The following is a 26,737-nucleotide window of genomic DNA, read 5'->3' on the forward strand; positions in this document are numbered from 1 at the left end:
TGTCAACTCTCCACCACCCCTGACCCATGTGACATAAGCAAGCTACCCTAGGGCACATATATGTGTTACAGTGAAGACGAGCGTTGCGGACGAGTGTATCAATCGACTTTCTTTGAAATAGGTATTTCAAAGATAGTACCGAGCGACGTGAGTGTATTGGTATTGTGCTATAGCCCGTGTGTTAAAGGTTAAATTTTGCACTCGCTATCTGGTATGGACTTCATAAATGATATGACATGGACATAGGGGTCCAATACCTCGATAGAACCCGAATTGATGAATGTTCAGGATGTTTCGATGTTTTGAACGACACGTGGGATCTTCTTGATGGCATAACCAACAACTCTATGCTGATTGGGAACCAAGATGATGTGAAATGACACATGGGTCAGTTCTTGAGATGTTGTCAAGATATATGGGCCATGTTGATTGAGAACCAAGATGATCTGGATGTAACATTGCACACGAGAAACCTTGACCTCGAGGAAAGGCAAAGTCTAGTCGAATGACTTGGTCTGGTGTGAGGCAAGTTGATTATGCCGCAAATGATTGAACACGTACGCGCATACTACAAAGTGAGACGAAAAATGGATATGGGGCTTGAATTCTCCTAAAGGCTAGTCGTAAGCGTGTCAAGATTATAACACTGCAAAATACCGCACAATTGAAAGAATAAGTGTTTCTAAATGTGGTATTTAAATTTTAAATTTTGCATATTACACCCATGTAATAAATATAGGTTTGATGTTATAAATTTGCAATTTTCAACAAACTTGTTTTATATCATAAATTTGTATAATTATTAATTTGCATATTTCAGTTTAACAAAAGTGAAACTTAAAATATTATATTTATCAATTTTTTTGGCAATTGAAATCGGTTGCTGTACCGCTTGTTTTCAATAGTTTATATCTAACAATAATTTGATACCCCACGATCAAGATAATTAGTTAAATCTCGTAAAACCATTTCACAAAAATTGATAACAAAGATAATTAGTTAAATCTCGTAAAACCATTTCACAAAAATTGATAACAAAAATAATTAGTTAAATCTCGTGAAACCATTTCACAGAAATTGATAACACGAATGCTTGATACTGCATACTATAAATTATAGCATCATTATAATGCAACTTTTTTTTAAAAAAATCTGTCTTTAAACTTTGCATAAACAAATCATTTAAACAAAAAGAAAATTAGTTAACAAAAATGTAGTATATACAGGGAGGGAGTAAAGTAAAAGATTTTAAAGTGGAGACAAGAGAATTACATCCCTGATTTTCTCTTCCGCTTGATCACGCCCACATCATTTACCCAAAAGGATGAGGAATACGAGTAAATAATGGGCACTCCAACAGATTATCATCATCATCTTGAATACAACAAATGAGCACAGGATTGGAGTTGGATCTCATAAATATCTCTTTTATCTCAATCTTAATCAAAGAACTTTCAGCTGTAGATTATCATACCCAACCTGTGCTTTGTATCTTTCAAATATATCTTCGAGTGCTTCAACAAACTGACGGTGTAAATCAAGCACCTAATATACCAACAATCATATAGTTACTAACATAACAACATATAGGACTTATCAATAATGAAACATAGGACTTGGTCATCCCTCAAGCTCATAATTCTAAAGGATTTATAATTGTTTGACCTCAGAATTCCTGGCTGTTGATTCATAGAGGAACCTCTTTTTTTGTCAATATTAATTATGCTTGAACATTCGTTGAGAATTGCAAAAGGAATGAAATGGGCCTTCAAGACACCTACCTCATCACTTGAGGGATTTGGATTTTTCTTCACCTCGATGGGTTTCCCCACCACCACATGCATCCGCCGTCTGTAAGGAAGAGGTGATCTGAAAACAGAACAATATTCAATGATCGCTGGGTGATGATGCAATAATAACTACAGAGATTATCTTATAAGCATAACCAAAGATCACAGACCAACACCCTTCATCCAAAAGCTGTACCATTCTATCGAACTTTTCCATGGATTGTCTTGTTCCTCATACACAAATTTCTCAAAATAAATTGCACGTATACAACATAATTAACAAAAGAAAGACTCGTGCAAAGTTAATTTTTCCTGATCCAAGTTCCCCCAAAAAAGTAAATATACAATTCAAAATTGACTGTGCGGTGATAACAATGACATCAAGAACAGTCCAGGAATTAGGTGGTTGTTAATGACCCAAAAACTCAACTTGCCTCAAGGGGTGCAGTCTATGCAACTCCTCTAAGGTTCAACAAAGGCCTACAATAGGTATCCCTGATCGAAGGAGAGTAACCCTATGAAGTGAGGTGGGCAAGATTTATTGAGCTGTGCACATATCAAAGAAGGGTTTTTTCTTCATTGAACTTTGTCTTAGAAGCTAAAAGTTTTATAGTGCACAATTGATATATTATATGAACTAAGACTACGCGAATATTTAAAGAATAAATGTAGTTCTCTTAAAAGAAAGAATCAAGACAAAGTGCTATTAATCAACTTCTTATAGAAAGATGAACCAAAAAAACACGCATAGTGGAGAATAGAAGAGCATGATATTTGTGAAGACTCGGAGAGAAAATCTACACATACCCAAGAACTCCCCAGAAGATAATAGGCGTGAACTTGATCGCTCTAGAAAATTGGAGGAAGAACTTACCGCCAGGTTTCCACCACTGGTAGACGCTTGACTATATAAATTTAGAGAAAACTGATTAAAATAAATTCTAGAATACAAATTAAAATCAGGATGATAATGTAGCATACTGAAAGCAGAGAAATAATCGAAGATACAAAAATACCTGACCAAAGCAGAAAACTGGGACCAATGGTGTACCCATCTCTATCGCTATGCGAACAAATCCTCGTCTTGTCTTGAGGAAGACAGTCTACAAAGTGAATTTCAGAGTTTTCTATAAGGAGAAAGAAGATTGAAAACCCAACTCTCAGTGGAAAAGAAAATAATCATATAAGAATTCCAGATCAGATTGCACATTTTTGGTTTAGAAACTCAAGAAGTTCCACCAGCTACATTTCCTTTTCCTTTCCCCAAATGTATCCGAAATCGTTTGAGGTTTAACTGTAAGCCTTGAGGTGCCTCAAGGCTTATGCCTTTACCAAACAAAAGGAGGCTGACAGCTCTGATGCTTATGTCCTTGAGGCATCAAAGGCGTGAGCCTCATGCTTATTATTAAGAAGGGGGTTATTTGGCGGTGGTGAACCACAATTTAATGGGAAGACAAAAATCATTGCCTAGGACATTTAGACGATCTGACACGTTGTTTTGAAACTAAGACCTCGTAATTTTATGACTAAAAAGTAAAATGTGACACACTAGAACATACTTAATTTTATCTTCATTAGGACAAGATAATAATTGATCTGATCGTTGGCAGCAGGCAGAGGAATACTTTCCATCTTTATTTCCTTTTTATTTACTTTTCCTTCCACAGTGTCTTCCTTTCTCTTCTCTTTTGTCCCCTAATTTTTGGTGTTACCTTTTTTGTAGTGGGGGTGAAATTTGGATTTCTTCTTTTTTCTTTCCTTCTGTTTCTTTTTACTTATCTTTATTTTGGTACCACTGCCACCTCAACCTTTTTTCCGCAACAGTATTTCAATAAATATTGCATCAGAAGATTATTCAAGTTTCTAATTCTGTTAAACATCTAATTAAAAAAATAATGTTTTTCCCATTGTTTTTTTATTTCCCCAATGTCTTCCTCTGTTTTTTTCTTAATATATATATATAGAATTGTTTTTAGTTATTTGTGACTGAAGAGAGAAAGTCTAGCAATGTTCTGGCTAAGTTCAAAATGGACGGACAAGAAGAGACTGCAATTTTATCTATCTTGCCTCCAGTATGCAAGTGCACAAACCTTAACCTTCTAGTAACATGGAGGATAGTGTAATAAGTCAAATAAAGATAGCATGATCAATGTTAAAATTTTCAGGTAAAAAATAGATGGAGAAAGACCTCGGAATTACGCTCCATATGAAATGTCTCTTGAACTCCACCAGGCACAATGATGCAACTATAGCCAGCTGCCAAGAGGGAGCTAAAGTTTTTCCTTGTTGCTGGCGATAGACCCATCCATGTCCATATGTGCCTCAAAAACGGCGTATAAAACACCTGGTCAATACCCCCACATGATGAAACGATAAGAAGCAACGGAGGATACCAGTAAATTCCTATAATAAAGAGGAAGAAGTCTTACAGCGGAGCTAGCAAGGACTTTCAATTTATGGAGAGGCATCAAACCAGTGAGGTCAGCCAACGCAACAACACCAATGGGTAAAACTGAATGTGGCTCATAACCAAAAACTACATGATGGAAAAATAAATTACATCTATTTTATGGAATGTTAAAATTTGAACATAATAAAATTCCATATACCAACACAACAAAAAAATAAATCAAATATGAAACAACCATACATCATGTGAGAGGAAACAAAACTGAAGATTAGTTACAAATAACTAAAAGGTGCCATTAAAATCAAGCAAACAAATAGCTACAACATTGACACTTTCTTTTTAAAGTTGATTACTAAAGGGGAACATCAACACGAGCTTTTTATATCAACCAAAATGTAGGATTAGGCGGGAAAGTGATTCTCCGGAGAAGAGGAAGAAGAAATAAGAAAATGTGTAAACCAGAAAAGGGCCAGCTAAAAAGCAAAATGGTTCAAATAATTCCTTCAAGAAAATGAAAGCAACACCAACGGTTGTTAATAGACTGTCGTATGGCAAAAATGGAAAGTGGATATTTATTATGATAGTGTTTGAGTTGGCTATTTAAAATCAATATACACAAAAACTTAGACATACAAAATTTATTTTGGTAAAGAAACTGAACAGGAAAGAACAATATACGAGGGAAGAGGAGAAGATAATCCCTTCTCCCTAAATAGATCCTCTAATATGAAATGATATAAAGTAGGCACACTACCTCCAGAGTTTCTCAATCAGTAAGAGGATAACGAAAACCCAAAGACAGTGAAGAAGACACATCCTAGGAAGACACAACGGATGTCACTGAGTGCAACTCCAAATCAGACAGGTGGAACAGCCGTGGGAACAACACACAATGGGCTTCTCACCCGCTTACCAGACCTCTAAAAAATTCGTATCAGACTCGTCCCAGATGGAACATTTAACAAACTGAAAAAAGATCAGAAAACCCAAAGCATTAGCAGTCCAAATGTTTTCGCTCAATCCCTTCAACCCACTACTTAGAACCCACTCAAAGGGGTGCTGATCCATGCTCACTCACAATAATCCTACCCCAAAAAGAATGCGGTTCCCTGAAGATCCATGTAACACCTGGAATTTTAAGAAAATAAATAAAATATATATATTTTTTTTCAAAAAAAAAGGGAAAAAACGAGAGGAAGGAAAGCAAAACGGCATGCACACAAGTAGGAGAAGATGACCGTACAATCAGTGGTCCGTTTCTCAACCTTCTCTTTAACAAATTTGAAGCTAGTCATGTTCACCAGTTTTATTCTTTTGACTTAATTTAGGCATATTGAGGAATTTACGAGAAATTTGGAATATCCTTGAAGACCCGAAACAAGCTCGGGAAGTCTACAATCAAGTGACCATATGGAGCAAGTTTCTAAGAAATACTAGTAGGAGTCAATTAGGATTGAGGGCAATGATTGAGTATTATGTTTTGGAGCCTAGTTTGACCTAATTTCATGATAATTGTGCTTAGATAATGTGAACGGTTTACAACTTAGTTCTATTTACAATTGTATAGCTTCCGCACTCATGGTTTATGAACTCTGATGGATCATTAGCCTTTTATGCTTTCCAATATGCTAAGGTTGGATTATTATCACTTAATGAGCATGATAAACATATTGTATGTCTTTTTACTTTTGTTATGCATGATTTAGGGTTTGGATAGCCCGTTATTGTCGAGTTATGAGTTGGACTATCGCTATGTGCCATAGAGTGCTAGTTGTGTTATCCATAGACTATGAGTTACTGTTTCAGGTATTTTGGTCCTAGTACCTAGACATGAGTTCCATAGCCTTCTTGGGTCCTAGTACCTAGACATGAGTTCCATAGCCTTCTTGGGTCCTAGTACCTTGTAGGGACGGATAGAGCGCAACCCTATTCGTGAACTAACCAACAAGGGTTAAGGTTTACTTGTTACACATGGTTTAGTTGTCACCTATAGAAGGTTTTAGGAGTCATAAAGGGTTTACTACTGAAGTACTATCGGTGGTGCCTAGTGGGGAGAGCCATGACCTTTTTACTAATACAGCCCAAGTGGCGTAATGACAAGTAGTTTACTGTTCTAGCCTGAAAAGGCAAAGTAACAGATAGTTACAGCTTCTAAGACAAGTAGTATTATTGTTCTAACCTAAGGAGGGTACATCAGCAGTTAGTTTACTGTTCCAGCCCGAAAAGAGATAGTGACGGGTAGTTTACTGATCTTAGGAACAGGTAGATGTAACCCGACATCATTAGGGAGAACCCATTGATTAGAGCTACGTAGGTAGACATGCATGAAATACGGTCATCGTTTTAGAGCAAAAAGGCTCCTCCAGACTTATGAGTATTACCTTAGGGCTTTTCCACAAGCCACAACACCTCGAGGCGCACTTTGCGCAAGACTGACGAAGGACATAAACATACATGAAACCTAGAGCCAAGAGAAAACAAAAAACCTCTAGGTTGTAAACCTAAGAGGAATTGAGTACTCCTTAGAGGAGGTATGCTAAGGGCTAGTTACACAATGACCTATAAAGTTTGGTATAGACGTTAAGCCACAGTATGACTATTGCTAGGGACAGTTATGAGCACATAACCTAAGCTTCCGTGTATAGGATTAAGTCCGACAAGAGCATACAAATAAATTGATTACTAAGTATTTTTTATACTCATTCCATGTTCTTCTATTTTTTTTATTTTCAGATGGAGTGTATAGGATGGCGGGAGCGTGCAGAGTTGTGCAGCTGCAGGGGTTCCCTTTAGATCAAATCGTCTTCCTTGTCATTTCGTTATTATTTGAAATGCTACTTCAGTTTCGAATGCATATTAAAATTTTAAATTCCTTGTGTCTCCCATTTTACTGCCCTTTTCACCCTTGAGTGTACATGGCGACCTATGATTCGAGGTAGCGAAAATCAGGTCGTTACAATCCAACACAAATATTTAGCCAGCCTAGCCTTATTCTGTAATCTTGAAGGCCCAAAAAACCAAGACGCACCCAATAGGATGTCACGTGTATTTGCTCCTATAATCTTTTGCCACAAACAATGTATTAAGACAAGAGAGGAGGAGCCAAATGTTGAATTCTAAAATTTCCGATAACCGAACTACCCCTTTCTCATATTTGTTCTACGTTGTTGAGAGAAAGAAATGACAAACAATTGTAGAAGGGGAGGGGGGGAAACAGCGGTCACTAACCATAAGCACGATTGGGATCAAAGGCATGTATATCTTCAACATGTAGATTAACAGGAAAATAGCTGCTAGCATTTTGACATATATACCTGGAAGCAAAGAGCAGATAATAGGATGAAAGAAGGAAGTGACGGAAAAGGAAAGAGGGTGCAGAACATACCTGGCCAATAAGCGGCCGTATTTGCTTTTATCGTCGACAGGGATTAACACTAATATCAAAAGTAAAGCGAAAACCCTAAAAAAAGAAGAAAAAAAAGTGATGAGAAAGAGATGCGGAGAAAAGGGAAAGGAAAAGCGGATGAGAGAAAATGAGAAAAACAAAACTCACAAGAGGGCTTTGGGGAGGGAGAGGTAGAAGAGGGAGATAAGGGCGAGAGCAACATTAAGATGAATGCCGCCGAGCCAAATGCCGAGGGCTACCATTATGTGCATCGTCCGCCATTTGGTCGGCGACCCACCGACTTCCTTGAAAACTGTGACGGTAGATCCTGAGATTTCATCCCTCCCCATCCTTCTCCGCCTTCTCCAGAAACGGAAGAGTTCTCGGATTTTGCAACAGATCTAGAAAGAATCGTGTCTGGTTCTTTCTAGTCCACTCCCTTCTCGACTCCTTGGCAGAAACCAGGCGTGGAAGCTGTTAATTTTATTTATACAATCTTTTCGTACTCGGTGAGAGTTCCGTGGGAGTGATTGATTCCCCAATTTCTAAGTTCTCTTTAATCAATTTATGTTATTAATATTTGTTAATGATCGTTTCTCGAGTTTGTCTCATTGTTTATGTGAAAGTAGTACAAATTTGGGTTTAAAACCCAAAATTCATTACTTCTAGAGTTGATCTCCAAACTTGGAGAAAAGTTCAAAACAACATATTTGACTCAAACAAGTTCGAAATTTTTTTTCTGAGTCACTGGTATACCACAAGTTTTATTGTTTTAAATACAATAAATGCACGAAAGAAAAAAAAAAAAAAACTTCAAATGGATCAAGGAAAGCATATGGTACAAAAAAAAAAAAAAAACAAAAAAATCTTATTTATAAACCCATGATCGCTCACGTGGAATTCTCTCCCAACAATGCTCACGAATATCAAAATCGTCCAGAAGGCCAATATTCATCCGCTAATAATTTGTTTTGTTGGCTTTCTTGTTTGTCTACATTCTCAATAATGGTAGACCTTGAAAATGAAAATAATGTTGGAATTCCATACAAGGGAATTGAGTTACAAACAAGAGTTTTTAATCTAAACAATGCAATGAATTTGTTGAGGCAAAATTAAATCTTCAGAGCACGTAGTTTCTCCATAACACCTCGAATTTGATCTGAGATATAAGCATACAAGAATCTCTGCGCAGCCTCATCCAGTCCCGTTGGTTCGTCAGTGGCAGGCCATCCTAGTAGAGGAGAGGAACAATTACGCGACATGGAAATAGCCATCTGCTTCATGCTAGGTAGGTCGAAATCAATAGGCTCACCCACAATAATCTCAATCTTCTTACTGCACAAGGGAACAACAGGCCTCCTACCAAAGATATAGTTTTCAGGCATTATCTGGGAATCCACATAGGTCATCGTAAAGTGAGACGGGGTGAAAAGATAAATATTGGATTTCCAATCAAACAAATAGACTATTGAGGATGGTTGGGAGGGAGCTCGTCCCACATTGGCTAATTTAAGGAATGATCATGAGTTTACAAGTAAGAAATACATCTTCATTGGTATGAGACCTTTTGGGAAAGCCAAAAAGCAAAGCCACGAGGGTTTATACTCAAAGTGGACAATATCATACCAATGCGGAGATTCGTGATTCCTAACATGGTATTAGAGTCATGCCCTTAATTTAGTAATGTCAATAGAATTCTCAAGCATCGAACAAAAAAGTTGCTAGCTTCGAAAGTGTATTCAAAAGTGCCTCAAGTATTGAACAAAGGGTGTACTTTGTTTGAGGACTCCAAAGAAGGAGTTGAGTCTCGATTAAGGGGAGGCTGTTCGATGGCTCCATAGGCCTCGGGGGAGGCTCTATAGTGTATTTTGTTCGAGAGGAGGATGGTTGAAGATTGTTGGGAGGGAGTCCCACATTGACTAATTTAGGGAATGATCATGAGTTTATAAGTAAACCAATGAGAGCTTATACTCAAAGTGGACAATATCATACCATTGTGGAGGGTCGTGGTTCCTAACGTAAACTCGTGGATTCAGGCCCCCGGTGAATTTTTAAGGCAACTATTTACATCTAGAAACCAGTTAGTAGCATGGTTTCATCTAGACAGAATATTTGCAGGATTAGTAGAATTACTGCTGTAATTTTGGGGGAGAAAAATTACCTCCTGAAAGCCACGATGGACGATAGGCAGAACTATTGGTGTTACAGGAGAACGAACAATAAGACTAGATGTTCCCCATTTTAATCGTCTGATGGGCACATCTTCCTGGGTCACTTTGCCTTCAGGAAATGTATGGAGCTGCCAGATGGGTCCATGACCAGAACATAAAGAAAAGAATCTCATCTAGAGGTATGCATTTTATAGTCAATATAATTCATTGTGTTATCAAGACAGATAAAGTACCCATTCTCCATTCCTCAAGTGCTCAAGTGCTTCATCCATATATTTTTGATGGATTCCAGCACCCCTAGTAATAGGTATGCATTTTCCTGCAAAAAAGAATTAAACATTTTAAAATTTTGAAACGGTAGTTCACACAATACTCTATAAATTATGCATACAATCATACGAGGTCTCAAAATTTAGAATGCTATAATGAATATGTTTCTGCATTCATTCATGAGCCTGTCCCTGTCCCTCTTTAACGACCCCCCTCATATGGTACAATTTCCATGCTGTTAACTGGGAAATGGTGGCTAAGCCAAAAGACCCTTTTCATTGCCTTGCCACTTTGTTTCATGATCTGCAAACCAGCCTAAGCCAGCCCAACCATAAGAACTGTCTTCTGATAAATATTTCTCAATATGCTGCACACAATCATCCATATTTAGCCATGATTCGAGCTGTCAAGCCACTATACCAATCATCAAGGAAGTGTTCGCAAAAATTAGTATAGGGATAAGTCGAAGAAAATTGATGCTAGGTTAGGGACCAATCTCACTCAAAGAGATTCTGAATTCTCCGTGCATTGGTAGACAAATTAAATACACTGTAACACCCCAAGCCCACCGCTAGCAGATATTGTCCTCTTTGGGCTTTCCCTTTCGTACTTTCCCTCAAGGTTTTTAAAACGCATCTACTATGGAAAGGGTGTATCCCTCGCACCGTCGAGAGGGTCTAGCCCTACTCCAACCAATGTCTCGCACTGTCTGGTGACTGCCTCTTATACCATTTGTACCGGCACAAGCCCACCGCTAGCAGATATTGTCCTCTGTGGGCTTTCCCTTTCGAGTTTCCCCTCAAAGATTTTAAAACGCATTTGCTAGTGGGAGGTTTCCACACCCTTACTCTCCCTATTCTTTCCAATACTACAAAAACTTTGGGTGGGAGCTACAAAACTGTCCTTCCTCATCACTACAAGTAACTTACATAGAGAGAGCTACAAAAATTCTTCGAGGGCTCTAAGTAAACCTATTTTGTAATGACCTTTCACTAACCAACTCCTACTAATTGAATAAGGTAGCACCAAAAAGAAAACTGTAAGAATGATACCTAGTCGGAAGAAATAAGATAGCACTGCGTTCTTAAAGCATATATCCTCCGCGGCCAGCACCCACCTACCCAATGTTGCGTCAGAGGTAGGAAAACCTTTGAATCCCCACATCACTGGATCGTCTAACCTGTTAAATCCACCAAAGCGACGTCGACTTAGAAATTTCAGAGACAAAGAGTGAAATCCAACCAATTAAGCTATACACAAATCGGAGGAGAAGAACAAGGTTGCGATATAATAAACTTAGGAGCTTAATAGCTAATGAAAACGACGCAGCAGAAAGGGAGAAAGACACGGACGTGGACATATGATTGCTAACAGTGATGAGCGGCACTCCAGTAGGTCGGTATCGGACAAGTCGAAGGAGGGTATCGGCGTTGCGGACGGAAGTGGTGTTTAGAAGGTTTGCTACAGTCTTGGCGAAAGCCCCCACTGCCATGAACATCATTTTCCTCGGAATTCCCCACATGTGGTCCATTCGCCCTGCCCACTCCATATGCCGTCGTCCCATGCCCGCCGTAGGGCTCCGTGCTCATGCCTCAGACCCACCTTGTCTATTGCGGAGGTAGCGCCACCCGCCCAAGCCGACACAATGCTGCAGTTCGATCGAAGTTATAGCTTGTAGGTTAACTGTGCAAAATCAAGTCAATCACTTCCCAATTTTAGGAAAAAGAGTTGCAAAATAAACAGTTTTATTTATCATTAATTTTTTCTTTTTGCCAATAATTCAATTTTAAGAAGAAAATTGCTAAAATTTTTATAATTTCTTAATAAAATATTTAAGAAAATTTATTTGAGTCCTACACGACCAAAAAAAAAAAAAATTGATTTCATTTTCTTGAGTATAGTGATCATGTAATAAAGACGAAAGAGAGACTAGAAAAATATAAGATACTTTTAGTACAAGTTCGAAAAATCTATTACAAAAGGGTTAACAATAATCATTCTGTTCTATTGTACAAAATACCTCTTCAATTGATGGAATCTATCCGAGAGAAACCAATCAGACAGGTTTTTTAGAGGAATCAAAACCTTAACAAGAAAATATTAATTCGTATAAAACGAAGCAAGCTATTATGAACAAATTACATAGTATATACATTAAAGCTCATGGAGATGGTATGCGCCCAAACCGACGTAATATAATATATCAGTCCTCATCACTGGCATAGTATTGGCACAAGGACTCGAGTCCAGTGTTCGTATCACTGATTTGAACTTCCAAGCTCTGTTTATTCTCCACCCGAGCAGTCAATTCTGGTTTCTTTATAATAGAAACCCTAACTGGCAAAGATTTAGAAACAAACTTCGAAACACTGGAGGTGCCAACGTTGCCATCGCTTCCTGCACAGTAAGCGACAAAAAATGAAGCAAATACATCCAAATTTGAGCATTCAATTTGTTAATGAGACGCAATTATATATAGATTAAAGGGATGGTACTCTCCTTCTCTAGACACAAGGCCACAACAAAATACCTACCAAAAACAGTCTCTCAAAACACCTACATAAACCTCTCCCTCCACAAACCAAACTCTCACGCACAATCCCAAAAACTTGCCCCATATTAACCACTTCTTAGCCATTCCCCACCTTAGCCCTCCTTAAAACATAAGGAGTTTAGGATGTGAAAGATTTTCTGCTTACAACCCTTGTTTCAGGTTATAAGATCACTGCCAAGACCAAGGGTAGATAGGCTGAGAAAAGTTGAGGAAAGTCCTTCATCGCATGATTTCTATTTCTATGAGAACCCATGTCAGTTGGGGAGGAGAACGAAACAGCCTTCTAAGGGTGTGAAACCCTCTTCCTAGGAGACGTTTTAAAAACCTTGAGAAAAAGTCCAAAGAAGACAATATCTACTAGCAGTGCGTCTGGGCCGTTACAATTTCTCAACAGTCTTCGTTACAGGTAGGATTTTTTCTTTTTTTTTTTTGATCAAGTACTCATCATCAATGAAGCCATGGATCATAGGTTTACAAGGAGGAAGGAGTTATTTAAGAGCAGTTGTGAAAGCGTGTGATCATGTTGATAGAGACTTGGTGGACTAAGTCTTGGAGAAAGAAGAGTTCTGGAGGGAAATAGAGATCGTGGATATGAAATTGCATTAGGTCGGTTAATCTCTATGGTTTTTCTAATGAAGCTACACTGGATAATGGTTGGTTGTGGGGGTTCTTAGAGCCTAATACTTTATTGCATAGGATTATCGTGAGCAGATATGGCATACACCCTTCGATGTGGGGTGCAAGGCAAAGTTTAAGGGCCCGAGTATCTTGAGAAAGGTGCAGCAAAAATTGTAACAATTGCAAATTGATTGTTTTCTTAATATATTGAGAGGGGCAAATCAACTAAAGATTTAGTATCATAATCCATTCGCAGAAAATCCGTTCTTTAGAACATTCGATAGAATAAAAATAAAAAGTGGGGGTACCTTCACCCTTGAGGGCATGGAGAACAGCAGCTTTTGTTGAAGTATTGGTAGGGTCATGAGGAAATTCTTCAGAAATCTTTTGCTTCTGCAATCCAATTAGGTAGAAATGCTAATGAGAAAAGGTGACGTCAAAATTCTCTAGATAGTAATTAAAAACTGCACTAAGAATGAGCTAAATAGTTGAGATTCTCAAAGACCCTATCAGGCTTGCAAATTTATCACTATTCATCCACATCTGCATATTTATAAGGAATAAAAAATAACTTTACTTACCTTTGCACGAAAGTCAAATGTTTCATCATTGCTAGTCGAATGTTGTACAAAATGATTGTTATCATCAAATTCATCGTCCGAAATTCTTCTAACATAATTGTTTGAGTTCTACACAGGAGTAGTGATAAACGCATATTAAAATTTGTAACTCCTTGAAAAAGGAAACCAAAAGAAATAACTATAAATGGAAGAGGGAACACACACACAAACAATGAACTCACATTGAAGACAATTGATTTTATCAACGCCTCATCCTCTTCCTCTAACTTCTTTTCCTGGGAAGTAAACATTTATCAAAATAGTTAAAATCACACCCTAAATCAAAAGAGAGATTCTATGTTTTCTTTTTCAATACTATTTCTCATATATTTCATGTCAAGATGATTTCTTGAAGGCAGTGATATCCATACCTTTTCGGCAGCAGTTTGTTGCAAAGCCACAAGCATTGAATCAATACTCACAGTTGCATGTCTGGACTGCAGAATGTAAAAAATCAAAACAAATTAGAATAAATATTTGTCGTTCAAAGCCACAACTACAAGAAAGTAATCATAAACCAAGAATCGTAATGACAAAACAAAGGGTAATAAAAAAAAAGCAAACCTTCATAGATTTCATCTCATCCAACGCAGCAAGGATGTCCATTTCGCGCTTAGAATCCAAGGTTCTATTTTCCAAGGATTTCATTGGGTCCCCCATCTCTTCAGCATTCCTTTTGTGTTTCTCCTTCTCTGAAGCTTCATCTTCATCACGCCATGGTTCAAAATTACGAGTGGCACCAGATTCTACAGTATAATCTGAATTTTTGGGGTCTGTTTTGATGGTGAGCTCAGCCGAACATCGAGTACATTTGAAGTAGAATCTAAACAATTGGATTCCCAAATATGTCTAAAGAGAAAAGAAAACCATGAGAAAATTAATTTCAAAAAGAATTAACGGTCAAGAAGAAAAAAATAAGAAAGGGATTCTCTTGCCTCGCCAATGACGTCCTCCTTGCGGGAATTAAACTTGGTGCCCTTGTATATGTAATTACCACAAGTATTGCACCGGATACTCATAGGAAGCATCATACGAACGTTCATTTGTTGGTTTTTGGGCCTACGAACCCTTGGTAGCTTTGATGGATCAAAATCCGGTGGGTAGTATTTGTTGAGCACCTTCCTCTCTCCCATTTTGTCTCACCACAGGAGAAAATAGAAGAACGGCGTATCACTCAATATCTAGCACATCACGAAAACCATGGAGATTAGTATGCCATTTTTTGAAGTAAAGCACTTAAACAAAGACATTATTCAAATAATGAATTTTACAAATGAACAACCTAAGAAACTCGACACCATCCATGTGCTTCTGATCAAGAGCAAAAAGAATAGAAAGTCTGGGACGTATCTATAGCATCGCTATTTTTATTTTATGACAACAAGATTCCCATATCAAAGAACACCCAAGATGGCCCCTTGCACAACCAATGGAAAACAGGAGAATAGTGTTCAACTATACCTTTTTCTTATTCTGTCTACTCTCTGTATCAAGCATTTGTTTTCTTTCTATTGACAACACATCTTAGTACCTACCCACTATTCAAGCTTCTTCCCCTTTAAGTGCTCCACTTTTTGATTTATGTCTATTCTACCCTAAGCATTTTCTTTAACTTCCTAAATCAAGTACATGAAATACAAAGCATATAGACGCCTTTAATTTCCCAAGTTCAAAGTATCATTGGTGATTGTATAATCAAACTATAATACACAATGTAAACATGGTTATGGTTGTTTGGTAAATCAAAATAACTCCCATAAGCTAAGGATTTAAAGAGAATGGAATAATACAATTCGACTGATTCTATGATTTCCTGATAAATAGAAAAGGAGATATGGAGATGCTGGAAAATTCATGGCCGCATAAAAAAGGGAATTTCAGCTGTCTAAAGACATATAGAGATGATCAAAGCCTCGATTGACAAACATTGCAACAAATCAAAAGGCAGTTAAAAAATTCCTAATTCATCGCAAGATTTTCTTTCTTCCTATCGGCCATGGTTGTTAAAAAGAAATCAAAACAGCACCTACATTCGTTAATTAGAAAATTCCTAAATTATGTTTTTCAAATGAGAAAACATATAAACGGAGGTTGGGAGAATACCAGTAACAACAAGAAACTAGAAAACCAGTGCAAACCTGCGGCAGCACGATCGGGTAAAAGACGACGGCGACAGCAGCAGTAGACGAGAGGGAGGCAGCTACGGCGAGACACTGGCTTGCTGAAAGGGAGGAAGAGACGGCGTGAGGGATAAATGGCGTAGGGCTGGGAAATTCTACAAATGAGGCAAGTTTCCAATATAAAAGCTGGGTCTAATATTCGAGTTTTTAAAAATTAGCCTTCAACTTCTATTTTGTTTTTGTTTTTGTTTTTTCTTTAAAATATTTTCAATCATTCATTATGATATGGAAGCAAAGGGCTAATATTTAAAAAATAATAATAATAAAAAGAAAATGCATGGAAGGAAATAAACTCTTCATCCCAGAAGAGTTTTGATTTTATTAATAATTACAACAAAATAATAAGTATGAGAGTAAAAATATACCTTTATAGAAATAAGAAAATTCTAAAAGAATTGGAGTACGAGTATCCAAAAAAAAAAAAAAAAAAAAAAAAAAGAGCAAGAGAGTTTCAAGAGAGAGAAAGTATCATTCTAGGATGTGACAGATCCTGTAGTCTTCCTTTATGATAAGTGTACTATTTATAGGTAAAGATTATATATTTGAATATAACATGATCTTTATTAAATAATATAAAATATCTTAATATATATTTAACTAATTTAAATTTTATTTGAAATATTTAAATTATATTTGATTGGTATAAAATATTTTAATATATATTTAACTAATTTTACTCTCAAATTCGTTAAAATAATTCATTAATTATTTTAACGTATCAATATAGATTAATTATTTTAATATATCAAATACCATGCTTATATTTAAATTCTTCAAATTTTTCATTTATATTTAACCATATATCATATATTAATTTTAACCCTTTAAATTATATATATATATATATATATATATATATATATATATATATATATATATATATATTTATTTATTTAATATATCTAATGAAACTTTCAAATTTATATATTTGTTTAGATATTTAAATATAAATTTGAATATTCGTATGTGATTGAATGAGATACATCCTTAATGAGGATAACAAATGATCTATACATTTTTATAAGTGAAAACATCACATAACATGCATAGTTAGTTAAAAAACGTCATCAAAACAAGGACATTTTCTTATTTAAATTTGTAACGGTCCAAGCCCACTGTTAGCAGATATTGTCATCTTTGAGTTTTTTCTTTCGGCTTTCACTCAAGGTTTTTAAGACGTGTCCACTAAGAAGAGATTTCCACACCCTTATAAAGAGTGTTTCGTTCTCCTCTCCAACCAACGTGGGATTTCATAAATTAACCAATGAGGGTTTGTCGTGTATCTTCTATTGTTCTTCATCAATCTCGTCATTGCCAACATATGGGACATATCCAGCCCGTTTCATCTGCTGTAAAAGTGTCCTCAAAAGCATGTAGATTTCTTGCTTCCTTGCATGTCTTTTATCTTTAACCATAAAAACATTCAACTCACCCTGAATTTCAATCCAACTGCAACCTGGTTGTTTAACCACTCCTCTCTGTCTCATCAGCTTCCTTATTCTCATAACATTCCCCCAATCTCCACGTTCAGCATACATATTAGAGAGAAGAACATATGGCCCAGAATTCTCAGGATCTACCTCTAAAAGCTTCTCCACTACATATTCCCCCAATTTTATGTTCCTATGGACTTTACAAGCCGCAAGCAATGATCCCCAAACGATAGCATCAGGCTGCATTGGCATCTCCTCTATTATATTTTTTGCTTCTTCAAGGCAGCCAGCTCGCCCAAGTAAATCAACCATACATGTATAATGATCCTTTAACGGTACCAAACCATGTCGTGCACGCATCGATCGAAAGTAATGGCGGCCTTCATCGAGCAGCCCGGCATGACTACAGGCAGACAGAACACCAATCATTGTTACATGATCTGGTTTCTCTCCTGATTCTAACATTTCACTGAAAATTCCAAGGGCCTTGTTGCCAAAACCATTTTGTGCATATCCAACTATCATAGCATTCCATGACACACAATCCCTTTCCAACATACGTTCAAACACCCTACAACCACTCTCAACTGATCCACATTTCATATACATATCTATTAGAGAATTCCCAACAAAGATATCTGACTCATCTCCATATCGGAATCGAAATCCGTGTTTTAAAACATGAGAGTGAGCCTGTCGGCCAAGCTGCAAATCAGCAAGGTTTGCACAAGCATTGAGGAGATTGCCAAATGTGTAGTGTGTAGGCCAAACAGACTCCCTTTTCAAAAGACGGAAGAGTGTAAGTGCCTCTTCATTCTCTCCATTTTGTGTACATCCGGCAATAAGAGCATTCCAAGTAATTACATCTTTCACCATCATATTTGAAAACATAGATCTTGCAGCTTTAACACTTGATGCTTTTGCATATCCACTTACCATTGAGGTTTCAGACACCACACTCCTAATTGGCATCCGATCGAAAACTATTCTAGCCTCGTTAATCCTATTACATTTAGCATACATATCAAGCAACGCATTGCCTAAAATAAGATCATTTCTAAATTCATCACATTTCACAACTCGAGCATGAATCTGCTGACCTTCTTTGATTGCCGAGACAGTTGCACATGCACTAACAACACTAGCAAGAGTTACTTCATCAGGTTCGACCCCACATTCGATCATCTCGACAAAAATACTAAGAGCCTCATCAACTGGGCCGTTCTGTTCATAACACGTAATCAAGCTATTCCAGGAAACTCTACTTCTCACAGTCATTCCATCAAAAACACTTCGAGCACAATCAACTCTTCCACATTTAGAGTACATATCTACTAGAGCAGAGCCCATATACATATCTGATAAATAATTTGACCTATATATTAAACTGTGGATTTGGGAACCCATTTTCAAATCTTGTAAACCTGCACAAGCACTGAGAGCACTACCGAATGAATATTCATTCATAAAAAATCCATGACCGTGCATTTGAACAAAATATTTTAAAGCTTCATCAAAGCAATCATGTTGTTCAAAACCCGAAATCATAGAATTCCACGAGCATTGGTCAACTTGAGGCATCTTCTCAAAGATGTGGACAGCATCATCAAGAAATCCGGACTTAGTGAATGCACAAATAATGGAGTTCCAAGAGAAAATATTTCTCTCAAGCATTCTATCAAACACCTTGCGAGCAACACCCACACATCCACATTTCCCATATACATCAATGAGCCTATTTTGGATAAAAACTTCGGACGCAAAGGGCGATTTAATTATGCAAGCATGAACACGACTCGTGTCTCTAGCTGACTTCGAGCGAGCACATTGGTTCAAGAGCTTGGAAAGAGGCGATGAATCAAGAAATAAAAGGTCACCCGTGAGACGTTTAACAAATCCATTCCCCGCCATTTCCATAATCCTTGAAACAACAGGCTCATGGGCATGCTCTTATCAAATCAATGAGCGTTTAAAGAGAATATGAAAATTTAAGAGCTAAACCAACAAGTACGACAAGAGAAATTACTTTCTTCCCGTCAACTTTAAAAGCTTAACCACGTCGAGTGGTTCCATCTCCTAGACAAACATCAACTATCTTCCATAATTCAAGCCCTCGAGTAAATTAAAGAGAACGAATGTTGTTCTTCAAGAAAGTATACTCAAAAGAAAATACAAGTGACAAGCGTACCGATAAAAGTGTCTCCTTCACTTGATCTAGTAAGCCAAAGATTAACAACTCTGGGATATGGTTGTGTATTCTACACCATGAGTCATGATAGCAGATCAAATGACGGTGGAAAACAGGGCAAATTTAACTCAAAATTCTAGTCAATTCAAACATGGATAACATGGTCAATATATACCGTAGACCTAGGGGTTTTTATTATTATTATTATTTTTTTTCAATATAGAGACTTGTTTTTACCTTTATTTCTAATAAAAGACTAAAAAAAATACTCGACCTGATATTTAATTACTTTTAAATAAATTATTATTTGAGGAATAGTATAAAATAATATGCTTATGTTCAAACATACTCTAAAATGTAGTAAAAATTTTGATTTTAGTTAAAATTTGTACATTTAGAAACATTGTCTCTTCTTTATTATTATAAACCTTTGGCAAAAATTGAACAAAAGTTGAAATGAATATCTCCCCATAACTAGTTCTCAGCCATGTGATTACTTGTTCTCAGATATCTCCTCATCACGGATGACTGAACATGTTAGTTTGATGAAATACAAGAAAATCAGGGTCGCAGCCCTCTATTGAGCAGCCAGCACTTGCACCTCGCTCTTCTAAAAATAAATTCAAAGTAGCCAACATCTCTCATCTTCTTGTAATGACTAGTTCCTACGAATTTTCCTTCATCCTCTATTGCAGCAGAACCGTCCCCATCTTGACGCTGGAATGGTTTTTCCTGACCAATAAAGAAAAAGTTGTTTCCCTGAACCAGGCCTGGGATATTCGACGAAAAAGGAGGACCCGATGTTATGCCTTTATCCCCCAAAAAGGCCTAGATCCCCTTCCTTTTTCTCCGTCACGGATGCCTAGGCGTTAGTTTGATGAAATGCCATTTGGGTCGTGGAATGAGATTCTAACTGATCTGTACAAGAGTTGACATTTGCTAATATAAAACATTGCTTCAAAATCTACAAGGGTAACGGTACAAATGGAAGTTGTTCATCTATAAATAATGTAGAAGCCAAATTATACACGTAAAGCTCCCAAGTAAATGTACGTCTCCTTGGGCATTTCCTGAAGCTAATTATTGAATCTTATAAACAGGGGATTGGGTACACATGCAACTGGAAGATGGTATTTTACAGATTAAAAGGAAAAACTATTGATTAGAAGCAATGTTCAACCAGGTCGACGACGAAGATGGCAGCTGCTGCTCAGGTCTCGCTTGGCTTTTCTATTGGGTTAAGATCAAGACGTAGATATAGAATAAAAGAATTGTTCCCTAAACCTGAATATTTAACCATTATGTAGAAGAGTGTATAGTCCTACCGCTTCCATCGGTGTCGTCTGTCGCTCACTGCCTGATTTCCCTCCTAGACGTGCTCTTTCAAGAGTGGCTTCAAAAAAATTTCCATCCTCGTACCGTACATGTCGAGGCCGTCAATAGTTGTAATGTAAAACCTATAAATTGGTTACCCAGTATTGTTCAGTTCTGCAGCTCTCTGTCTCATCATTTCCATCACAGCTGCTCTTCTTCGTGAATCAGATTGCTGCTGCAGCCTCCTTAAGTGCTCTTTGAGATCCCTGGAATACATTAAGAATTGGACCTCTCTAACCTCAGTAACTACACACATAGATACTACTACATATATGCAAGCAGATAGTTAAAATATTATACACACACAATACACACATAGATCACAGGAATGCATGAACCCAAAAAAACGAAAAGAAAATGAAGGATGTCAACATTACCTGCAACGGGGTACATGGCATTGAGATTCTTTGCAAGCTCGAGCATGTAGCTGAAGGAGGTACCACATTTTCTTGCAGAGAACACAACCACCAGATGCACGTGTTTTGCATTGTATTCCGTGCCGAAAAAGCCCCTTCACCTTCCGACAATTTGGATATTGACAATGTGCAGAACGACATTGAGATGCATGCACCAGAAGATCCAGCATTTTCCTAAGCTGCAACGTTAAACTAACAACAGTAAGATATAGAAAATCAAGTAAAATAAAAATTGAATGGAAGCAGGAACACATGGGATAAAAGAATTAATAATAACAAGACCACCCAACGAAAGACCAGAACATCAATCGAATTTTAGTCAAAACTCAAAGTTACAGTAGGATATATAGGCCAACGGTTAATGCAATAACAAGAAATATCCACTACACCTGCATGACTCGTAGTTGCCGAGCTTCTTTATTTTGTGCATCTCGATCAACCATGGAAGGATGATTAGTCAACTTATGAGGATGATCAATGCCCCCATCTTTTTGGTAACAGGAATTACATACATCATAATCAGGGCAAACTTCACAACGCCAACCTTGACCAGTTTCTATGTCCAGATGACATATATTGCAAGTTGTGACAAAAGCGGGAGCAGTTGGATTATGAAGATGGTAAAGGACCATCATTGAAGAATGCTTAGCTCGCCGAAGAGTATCATATTGATAATGATTTCCTTGACACAAACTCAAAAACGCTTGCCTGGTGTCAAAAAATTCACTCTCAAGAATCTCATCTTTATCCTTGGTATCAACAGGCACGTCACTGATTTCATCCTGCAGAGTTCAGTCAGCAACCTCATATTAATTATGAAGTAAAAAATATATACAGATGAAAGATACATAAATGCTTTAAAACATTTTCATGCATTTGTTGGACAAAATGTTATTTTTGCAGACAACAGTTAAATCAACAAATATACAAAAATGCTGAATATATTTCCATGGAATTGAAAACATACGGGATAGAGGGAATGTTTTTCTCTTTGATTTATGGGATGTTTCTCTCTTTCTTCACGTTTTTGTTCTGCCTCATAGCACCTGTGATCAGACATCGCATCAGGGAAAGTAACAAAACCATAGGTTGTTTGAAAAGAAACATCATTTTCAAATTTTCCATCCGCCACTACCATAATGGACAACCACAAAGTTAAGAACCACACAAATTCAACTAAACAAAGTAAATATGTTCTGTTTTGAAAGTTGACTTTTAGAAAGAACAATTTCCTTGTTTCTTACATTAAAAAAATAAATAAAAAAAAAAAAAATTGATGAGGAAATATCTGGACAATGAATATATTCCCTTGTTTACATCGATACAAGACATCACTTCCAATTCATGTTGAAAAAACATGTATTTCAATGGCAAAACCACTATCAGCTATGAAGTAAATTACAAAATTATAAAAATTATATAAAAGAAAAAGTTAAATGGCAAAACCGCAGTGAATAGCTGGAATGAACAAAGAAACCATCACCTTCCAGCACTCACCTGTTGGTTTTGAACGTAAGAAAAGGTCATTAAAGAATATAAGAAAACAGCCTAAAACTTCTACCCATTACTTGCGTTGAAACAATATGCTCTCAAGTCACCATCAATATCTAGACACCATTTCCAGTTCATTTTAATAAAAATATACAGAAATATCTAGATAAGCCATCGCCAACTCTATCAATTAAAAGGGCAACGCAGAAGCTAATAGCTGGGACATGGACAAAGCAACCATCCCCTTCCATCACTCACCAGTTACTTTTGAATATAAGGTAAAAACAATGCATAAAAATCAGAATTCAATTGAGCAAAAATGAGGATTACAAACCTAAAAATTATACTCCAAACGAATGAATTACAACTTTTCTTGCTTTGAAATTTTCTTTTGTAATATCTTTTTTATAAGGACCTTTTGTAGTATCATCTCAGCACAAAAATGTTATATAATATATATACCCCCATAGAAGTCTGGTAGAGAAATTCCGTGAAAAACCAATACTCATTTTATAAAACAAAAAATAATAATAACGATGGAAGTCACATGTATTTCCAAAAAACCATAAAATGAAAGACTACTTTAAGTTCTTCAGTTGATGATGAAAAATAATTGTAAAATGATATAATCCAGATTTTGTTGATTCAGTAAAGAAATAACAATTAATAGCAAAAAGGTAAAATTGCATTTGTAATACAGATAAAAAAAATTACACCTTTATGTAAAGAAGAGATTTGATAATCATTAGTTTGGTGAAAGGAGGGAATGATTTAGGATTCTAAATGGATTTGTTTTTTCCCACTGCTCATCAGATCAAAAGCAGAAATTGACTTCAATCAAACCAAGCTGAGACAAATAGTCTATCAAACTAAACCATGAAGGAGGCTACAACACTACATATATATATATGTATATATAAACATAAACAAAGTGTAGCAAAAGAAACATGAGATAATTGGGGGCTCTTACTTATCACAAAGCTGAAAGTTTTTGCATTGGTTGCAAACCCATCTACTTCCAGATACCATAAGAATACAGCAGTGACTGCAAGCGTGTTGTAAATGAACCATGATAAAATCTTCCTTCATTGGAGAAATCGTTTCACCGAGCTGGAGAAACAAAAGATATCAATTTGGGTTAATAGGTTTAGTGCCACCTCACTGCAGCATCACAATTTAAATTACACCCAAATAAAGAACATACTGCAGGATAGACTATGTTATTTCAATTTAACAGGAACGGGCAAAACTTTCTAATATATATGCATACATATAAAGTTATAAATGAGAGAAAATTGTCATCATGGTTTTTCGTTTTGTTTTTTGTCTCTCTTGCACGGGGCTTCATCATCTTTGGTTTTTAATTTCTCCTCTATCATACCATTGCCATCTTCCATGGTTATCATCTTTGCCAGCTCCAGTCGTCTACTGTCATTGAGGGTTCTCGACGTTATTGGGTTTTCTTTTCTCCTACCTGTTTACTCTATTTGTCACCAGTTCTTCTTCATTGTCCTTCTCCATCGCCATATTCTTTTTCTCCTTCAAGTTGCTGCTTTGCTGCTCTGGTTAGGTACTCCTTACCTTTAAGTCAGTGTGGTTTGGTTTGCTGTTTTGGTTCAGTTTCATGAGGTTCTTTGATTTCCTGGTTATGTATTGTTTATCAGAGTCACTTTGTCATAAGCATAGTAGCTGTTATATTGACATCAAGTATTTCCATATTTGTTTTTGAAGATGACCGTTTCTTCATTGAAGATTTGAGTCTTAATTTAGTCATTCCTCAATCTTTCTCTCGCCTTGTTTGGTTTGAAATATTATTTGGACAAGTTAATGAAGGGTTTTGTTTTTGCAGAGTTCTTTAAGCAAGAGAGAGCTGATTTTGGTACCGTCAGAATACATAAGCTACATTCTTCAAATGGATAACTGAGTGCATCGTATGGCTAAACACAGGCAGAAGGAACGGTCATTTGTGTGCCTGTTGGTCATTTTAAGAGGGGTGGTCTTACCTTTTGGGATATGTTGAAGGTTTTTATCTCTAAATTTAATAACTTGTCTGTGAATATTTTCGATGTTGGAGTTTGGCTTCTCGATTTCTTGGTCTTTGGTTCCTTGTTGCTGCCTCGAAGTTCGGTCGTCATGGTTTTGTTTGGCTGTTTCTAGCGTTGTGTTTGGTTTTCTTTGGTTTCTTTTGGGACTACTGGTTCTCTTTGTTTTGCTCACTGGTTTTTCTTTGCTTTCCTTCTTTCTCTCTCTAGTGGAGTTTGTATTATTAAACAATAGTCTCTTTTCATTTCATGAATGAAAAATTTGTTTCTTGTTAAAAAAATAAAAATAAAAATTGTGGCACCACATCGAAATATGAAAAAAAGAAGGTTCTGGAAAAGAGATATTACTTTATGCATTAGTAGCAGATCCTTCGACGCGTTACCAGAAAGATCAGACTGACCGGATGCTTTTAGAGCTCTCTTTGTTATTGTCTTTTTAGTCATTCCTTTTTTGTTCTGTTTTCTACCATCCTCTTCTTGGCGAAGCTGATAAATCAAATCCTCCGCAGTACCGGGCCAATAATCACCATCAAAATATGGCAGCCTCGCTGCTGTAACCTTAGCTTTACACTCACCAGTGGAGACAAAGAAATGATCATATAGATTAGTAAGATCAACAACAATATTCTCCTTGGCAGCTTTTCTCAACATTGATAAATACCTGAAATTGAACAACATGGAAAATAAGGAGTAAGAAAATAATAAAATGCTTATATTTGAAGCTAGAGAAAATAGAAATAGTATCCATAAATGTTATTCCGAGGTTTGATGAACTCTCTCTTACCACTCCCGAAGTTTATCAGATTTTGGAGTTTTCTGGATTTCTGGGTGACAGTATAATATATAATCTTCACCCTTCAATGGAGGACAGGCCCATATATAGCAGCTTGTGAAGCCCCGTTTTTTGCAATATTCAAGATATCCTATCTGAAAGGATAAAAGACAATAGATTCTTGTAAATAACTCAATAACAAAGGACATGACTAAAATCACTCATAGGTATATGAAATAATACTTGTTTAGATAGAGTATTTGAAATAATGAAACTAACCAAGATTTCATGGTAAACAAAAGTTCGAAGAGCCTCCCCATTGTATGTCTTAATCTCAGGTCTGAAATACTTCACTGAATCAAGATATGAGAGATAAACACGGCGCTGATTAGGAAACTGACATTCAGACCCAAATTCTTGAACATACATGCCAAATAGGCACACTTCTACACCTTCAATCTTCTGAAATAATAAAACTGCCTGGCAAGAGATTTTAAAGAAGATAGCTTCAGATAATACCGATATCTAACCTAGCAACTCATGATACACTAGAAGATTAAATCAATATATCTAGAAAATAAACAATACAATGGTCCCAATAATAGTCCATCGTGCTTCTTTTTTGTACCTTGGACTTGTAAGGGAACTCAAACGGGTAATTTTCTTCTTGAAAAATTTCAAGAAACCTTTGCTTAACTTCCAACTTTTTGTCAACTGATGAAACAACTCTGATGACAAGTCCATCTGCTCCAGGAACCTAGCAACACCAACAGAACAAGTGAGTTAAAGAAACTGCATGCATGCTGGAGTTCAGGTAGCAGGAAAAAAGATGAAGCCTCTTGGTGTTTTCCACAAGAAAATTCACAAAAAAACAAACAAACAAACAAACAAACAAACAAGCACAAAAAACTGAAATGTGAGAATCTGATTGAGGAATGGCAGTACTTCATGATTGTGTTATCAAAAGAGAAAATCTAATAACATAACCACAACCCCTCCACCCCCCCCCCCCCCCCCCCCCCC

At 36.7% G+C, this 26,737-nt stretch overlaps 5 protein-coding genes across 8 annotated transcripts in view; all 5 read right to left on the reverse strand.

The window, feature by feature from the left end:
* Positions 1-1,204: 1,204 nt before the first annotated feature.
* Positions 1,205-8,126, reverse strand: LOC111465195 (diacylglycerol O-acyltransferase 2D). The gene is made up of 9 exons (XM_023109516.1): positions 7,754-8,126; positions 7,586-7,660; positions 7,429-7,514; positions 4,220-4,326; positions 3,979-4,134; positions 2,807-2,893; positions 2,598-2,695; positions 1,782-1,869; positions 1,205-1,545 (listed from the first exon to the last, which is right to left on the reverse strand). Exons 1-9 carry the CDS (start codon positions 7,933-7,935, stop codon positions 1,444-1,446), a joined length of 981 nt encoding a protein of 326 aa, XP_022965284.1. The 5' UTR covers positions 7,936-8,126; the 3' UTR covers positions 1,205-1,443.
* Positions 8,127-8,524: 398 nt separating this feature from the next.
* Positions 8,525-11,711, reverse strand: LOC111465228 (N-acylphosphatidylethanolamine synthase). 2 transcript variants are annotated; one of them, XM_023109562.1, is made up of 5 exons: positions 11,379-11,707; positions 11,079-11,206; positions 9,990-10,075; positions 9,747-9,884; positions 8,525-8,973 (listed from the first exon to the last, which is right to left on the reverse strand). In XM_023109562.1, exons 1-5 carry the CDS (start codon positions 11,588-11,590, stop codon positions 8,698-8,700), a joined length of 840 nt encoding a protein of 279 aa, XP_022965330.1. In that variant the 5' UTR covers positions 11,591-11,707; the 3' UTR covers positions 8,525-8,697. The 2 variants fall into 2 exon arrangements, with proteins under 2 accessions (XP_022965330.1, XP_022965331.1); XM_023109563.1 differs by having other exon boundaries at positions 8,796-8,944; positions 11,379-11,711.
* Positions 11,712-11,974: 263 nt separating this feature from the next.
* On the reverse strand, positions 11,975-16,118 carry LOC111465203 (coiled-coil domain-containing protein 94 homolog). Of its 2 annotated transcripts, none has more exons than XM_023109528.1 (8): positions 15,922-16,118; positions 14,754-14,999; positions 14,383-14,667; positions 14,190-14,255; positions 14,001-14,054; positions 13,780-13,887; positions 13,507-13,591; positions 11,975-12,423 (listed from the first exon to the last, which is right to left on the reverse strand). In XM_023109528.1, exons 2-8 carry the CDS (start codon positions 14,949-14,951, stop codon positions 12,230-12,232), a joined length of 990 nt encoding a protein of 329 aa, XP_022965296.1. In that variant the 5' UTR covers positions 14,952-14,999; positions 15,922-16,118; the 3' UTR covers positions 11,975-12,229. The 2 variants fall into 2 exon arrangements, with proteins under 2 accessions (XP_022965296.1, XP_022965295.1); XM_023109527.1 differs by having other exon boundaries at positions 15,957-16,117.
* A 1,081-nt stretch (positions 16,119-17,199) lies between these two features.
* Positions 17,200-19,747, reverse strand: LOC111465245 (pentatricopeptide repeat-containing protein At2g13600). Its single transcript, XM_023109597.1, has one exon. The coding sequence runs from the start codon at positions 19,346-19,348 to the stop codon at positions 17,285-17,287; it is 2,064 nt and encodes a 687-aa protein (XP_022965365.1). The 5' UTR covers positions 19,349-19,747; the 3' UTR covers positions 17,200-17,284.
* Positions 19,748-20,559: 812 nt separating this feature from the next.
* Positions 20,560-26,737, reverse strand: part of LOC111500213 (histone acetyltransferase HAC1-like) — a 13,675-nt gene continuing 7,497 nt past the window's right edge. For both annotated transcript variants that reach the window (XM_023151877.1, XM_023151876.1), the window contains 9 exons: positions 26,343-26,471; positions 25,994-26,194; positions 25,727-25,869; positions 25,291-25,603; positions 23,871-24,010; positions 22,377-22,455; positions 21,799-22,191; positions 21,371-21,588; positions 20,560-21,199 (listed from right to left, as the gene is read on the reverse strand). In XM_023151877.1, coding sequence (XP_023007645.1) covers positions 21,088-21,199; positions 21,371-21,588; positions 21,799-22,191; positions 22,377-22,455; positions 23,871-24,010; positions 25,291-25,603; positions 25,727-25,869; positions 25,994-26,194; positions 26,343-26,471 — 1,728 coding nt within the window. In that variant the 3' untranslated portion in view covers positions 20,560-21,087. The remainder of the gene's footprint in view (positions 21,200-21,370; positions 21,589-21,798; positions 22,192-22,376; positions 22,456-23,870; positions 24,011-25,290; positions 25,604-25,726; positions 25,870-25,993; positions 26,195-26,342; positions 26,472-26,737) is intronic.

The sequence above is a fragment of the Cucurbita maxima genome, unplaced genomic scaffold (genome assembly GCF_002738345.1).
Source record: "Cucurbita maxima cultivar Rimu unplaced genomic scaffold, Cmax_1.0 Cma_Scf00028, whole genome shotgun sequence".
NCBI classification, from domain to species: domain Eukaryota; kingdom Viridiplantae; phylum Streptophyta; class Magnoliopsida; order Cucurbitales; family Cucurbitaceae; genus Cucurbita; species Cucurbita maxima.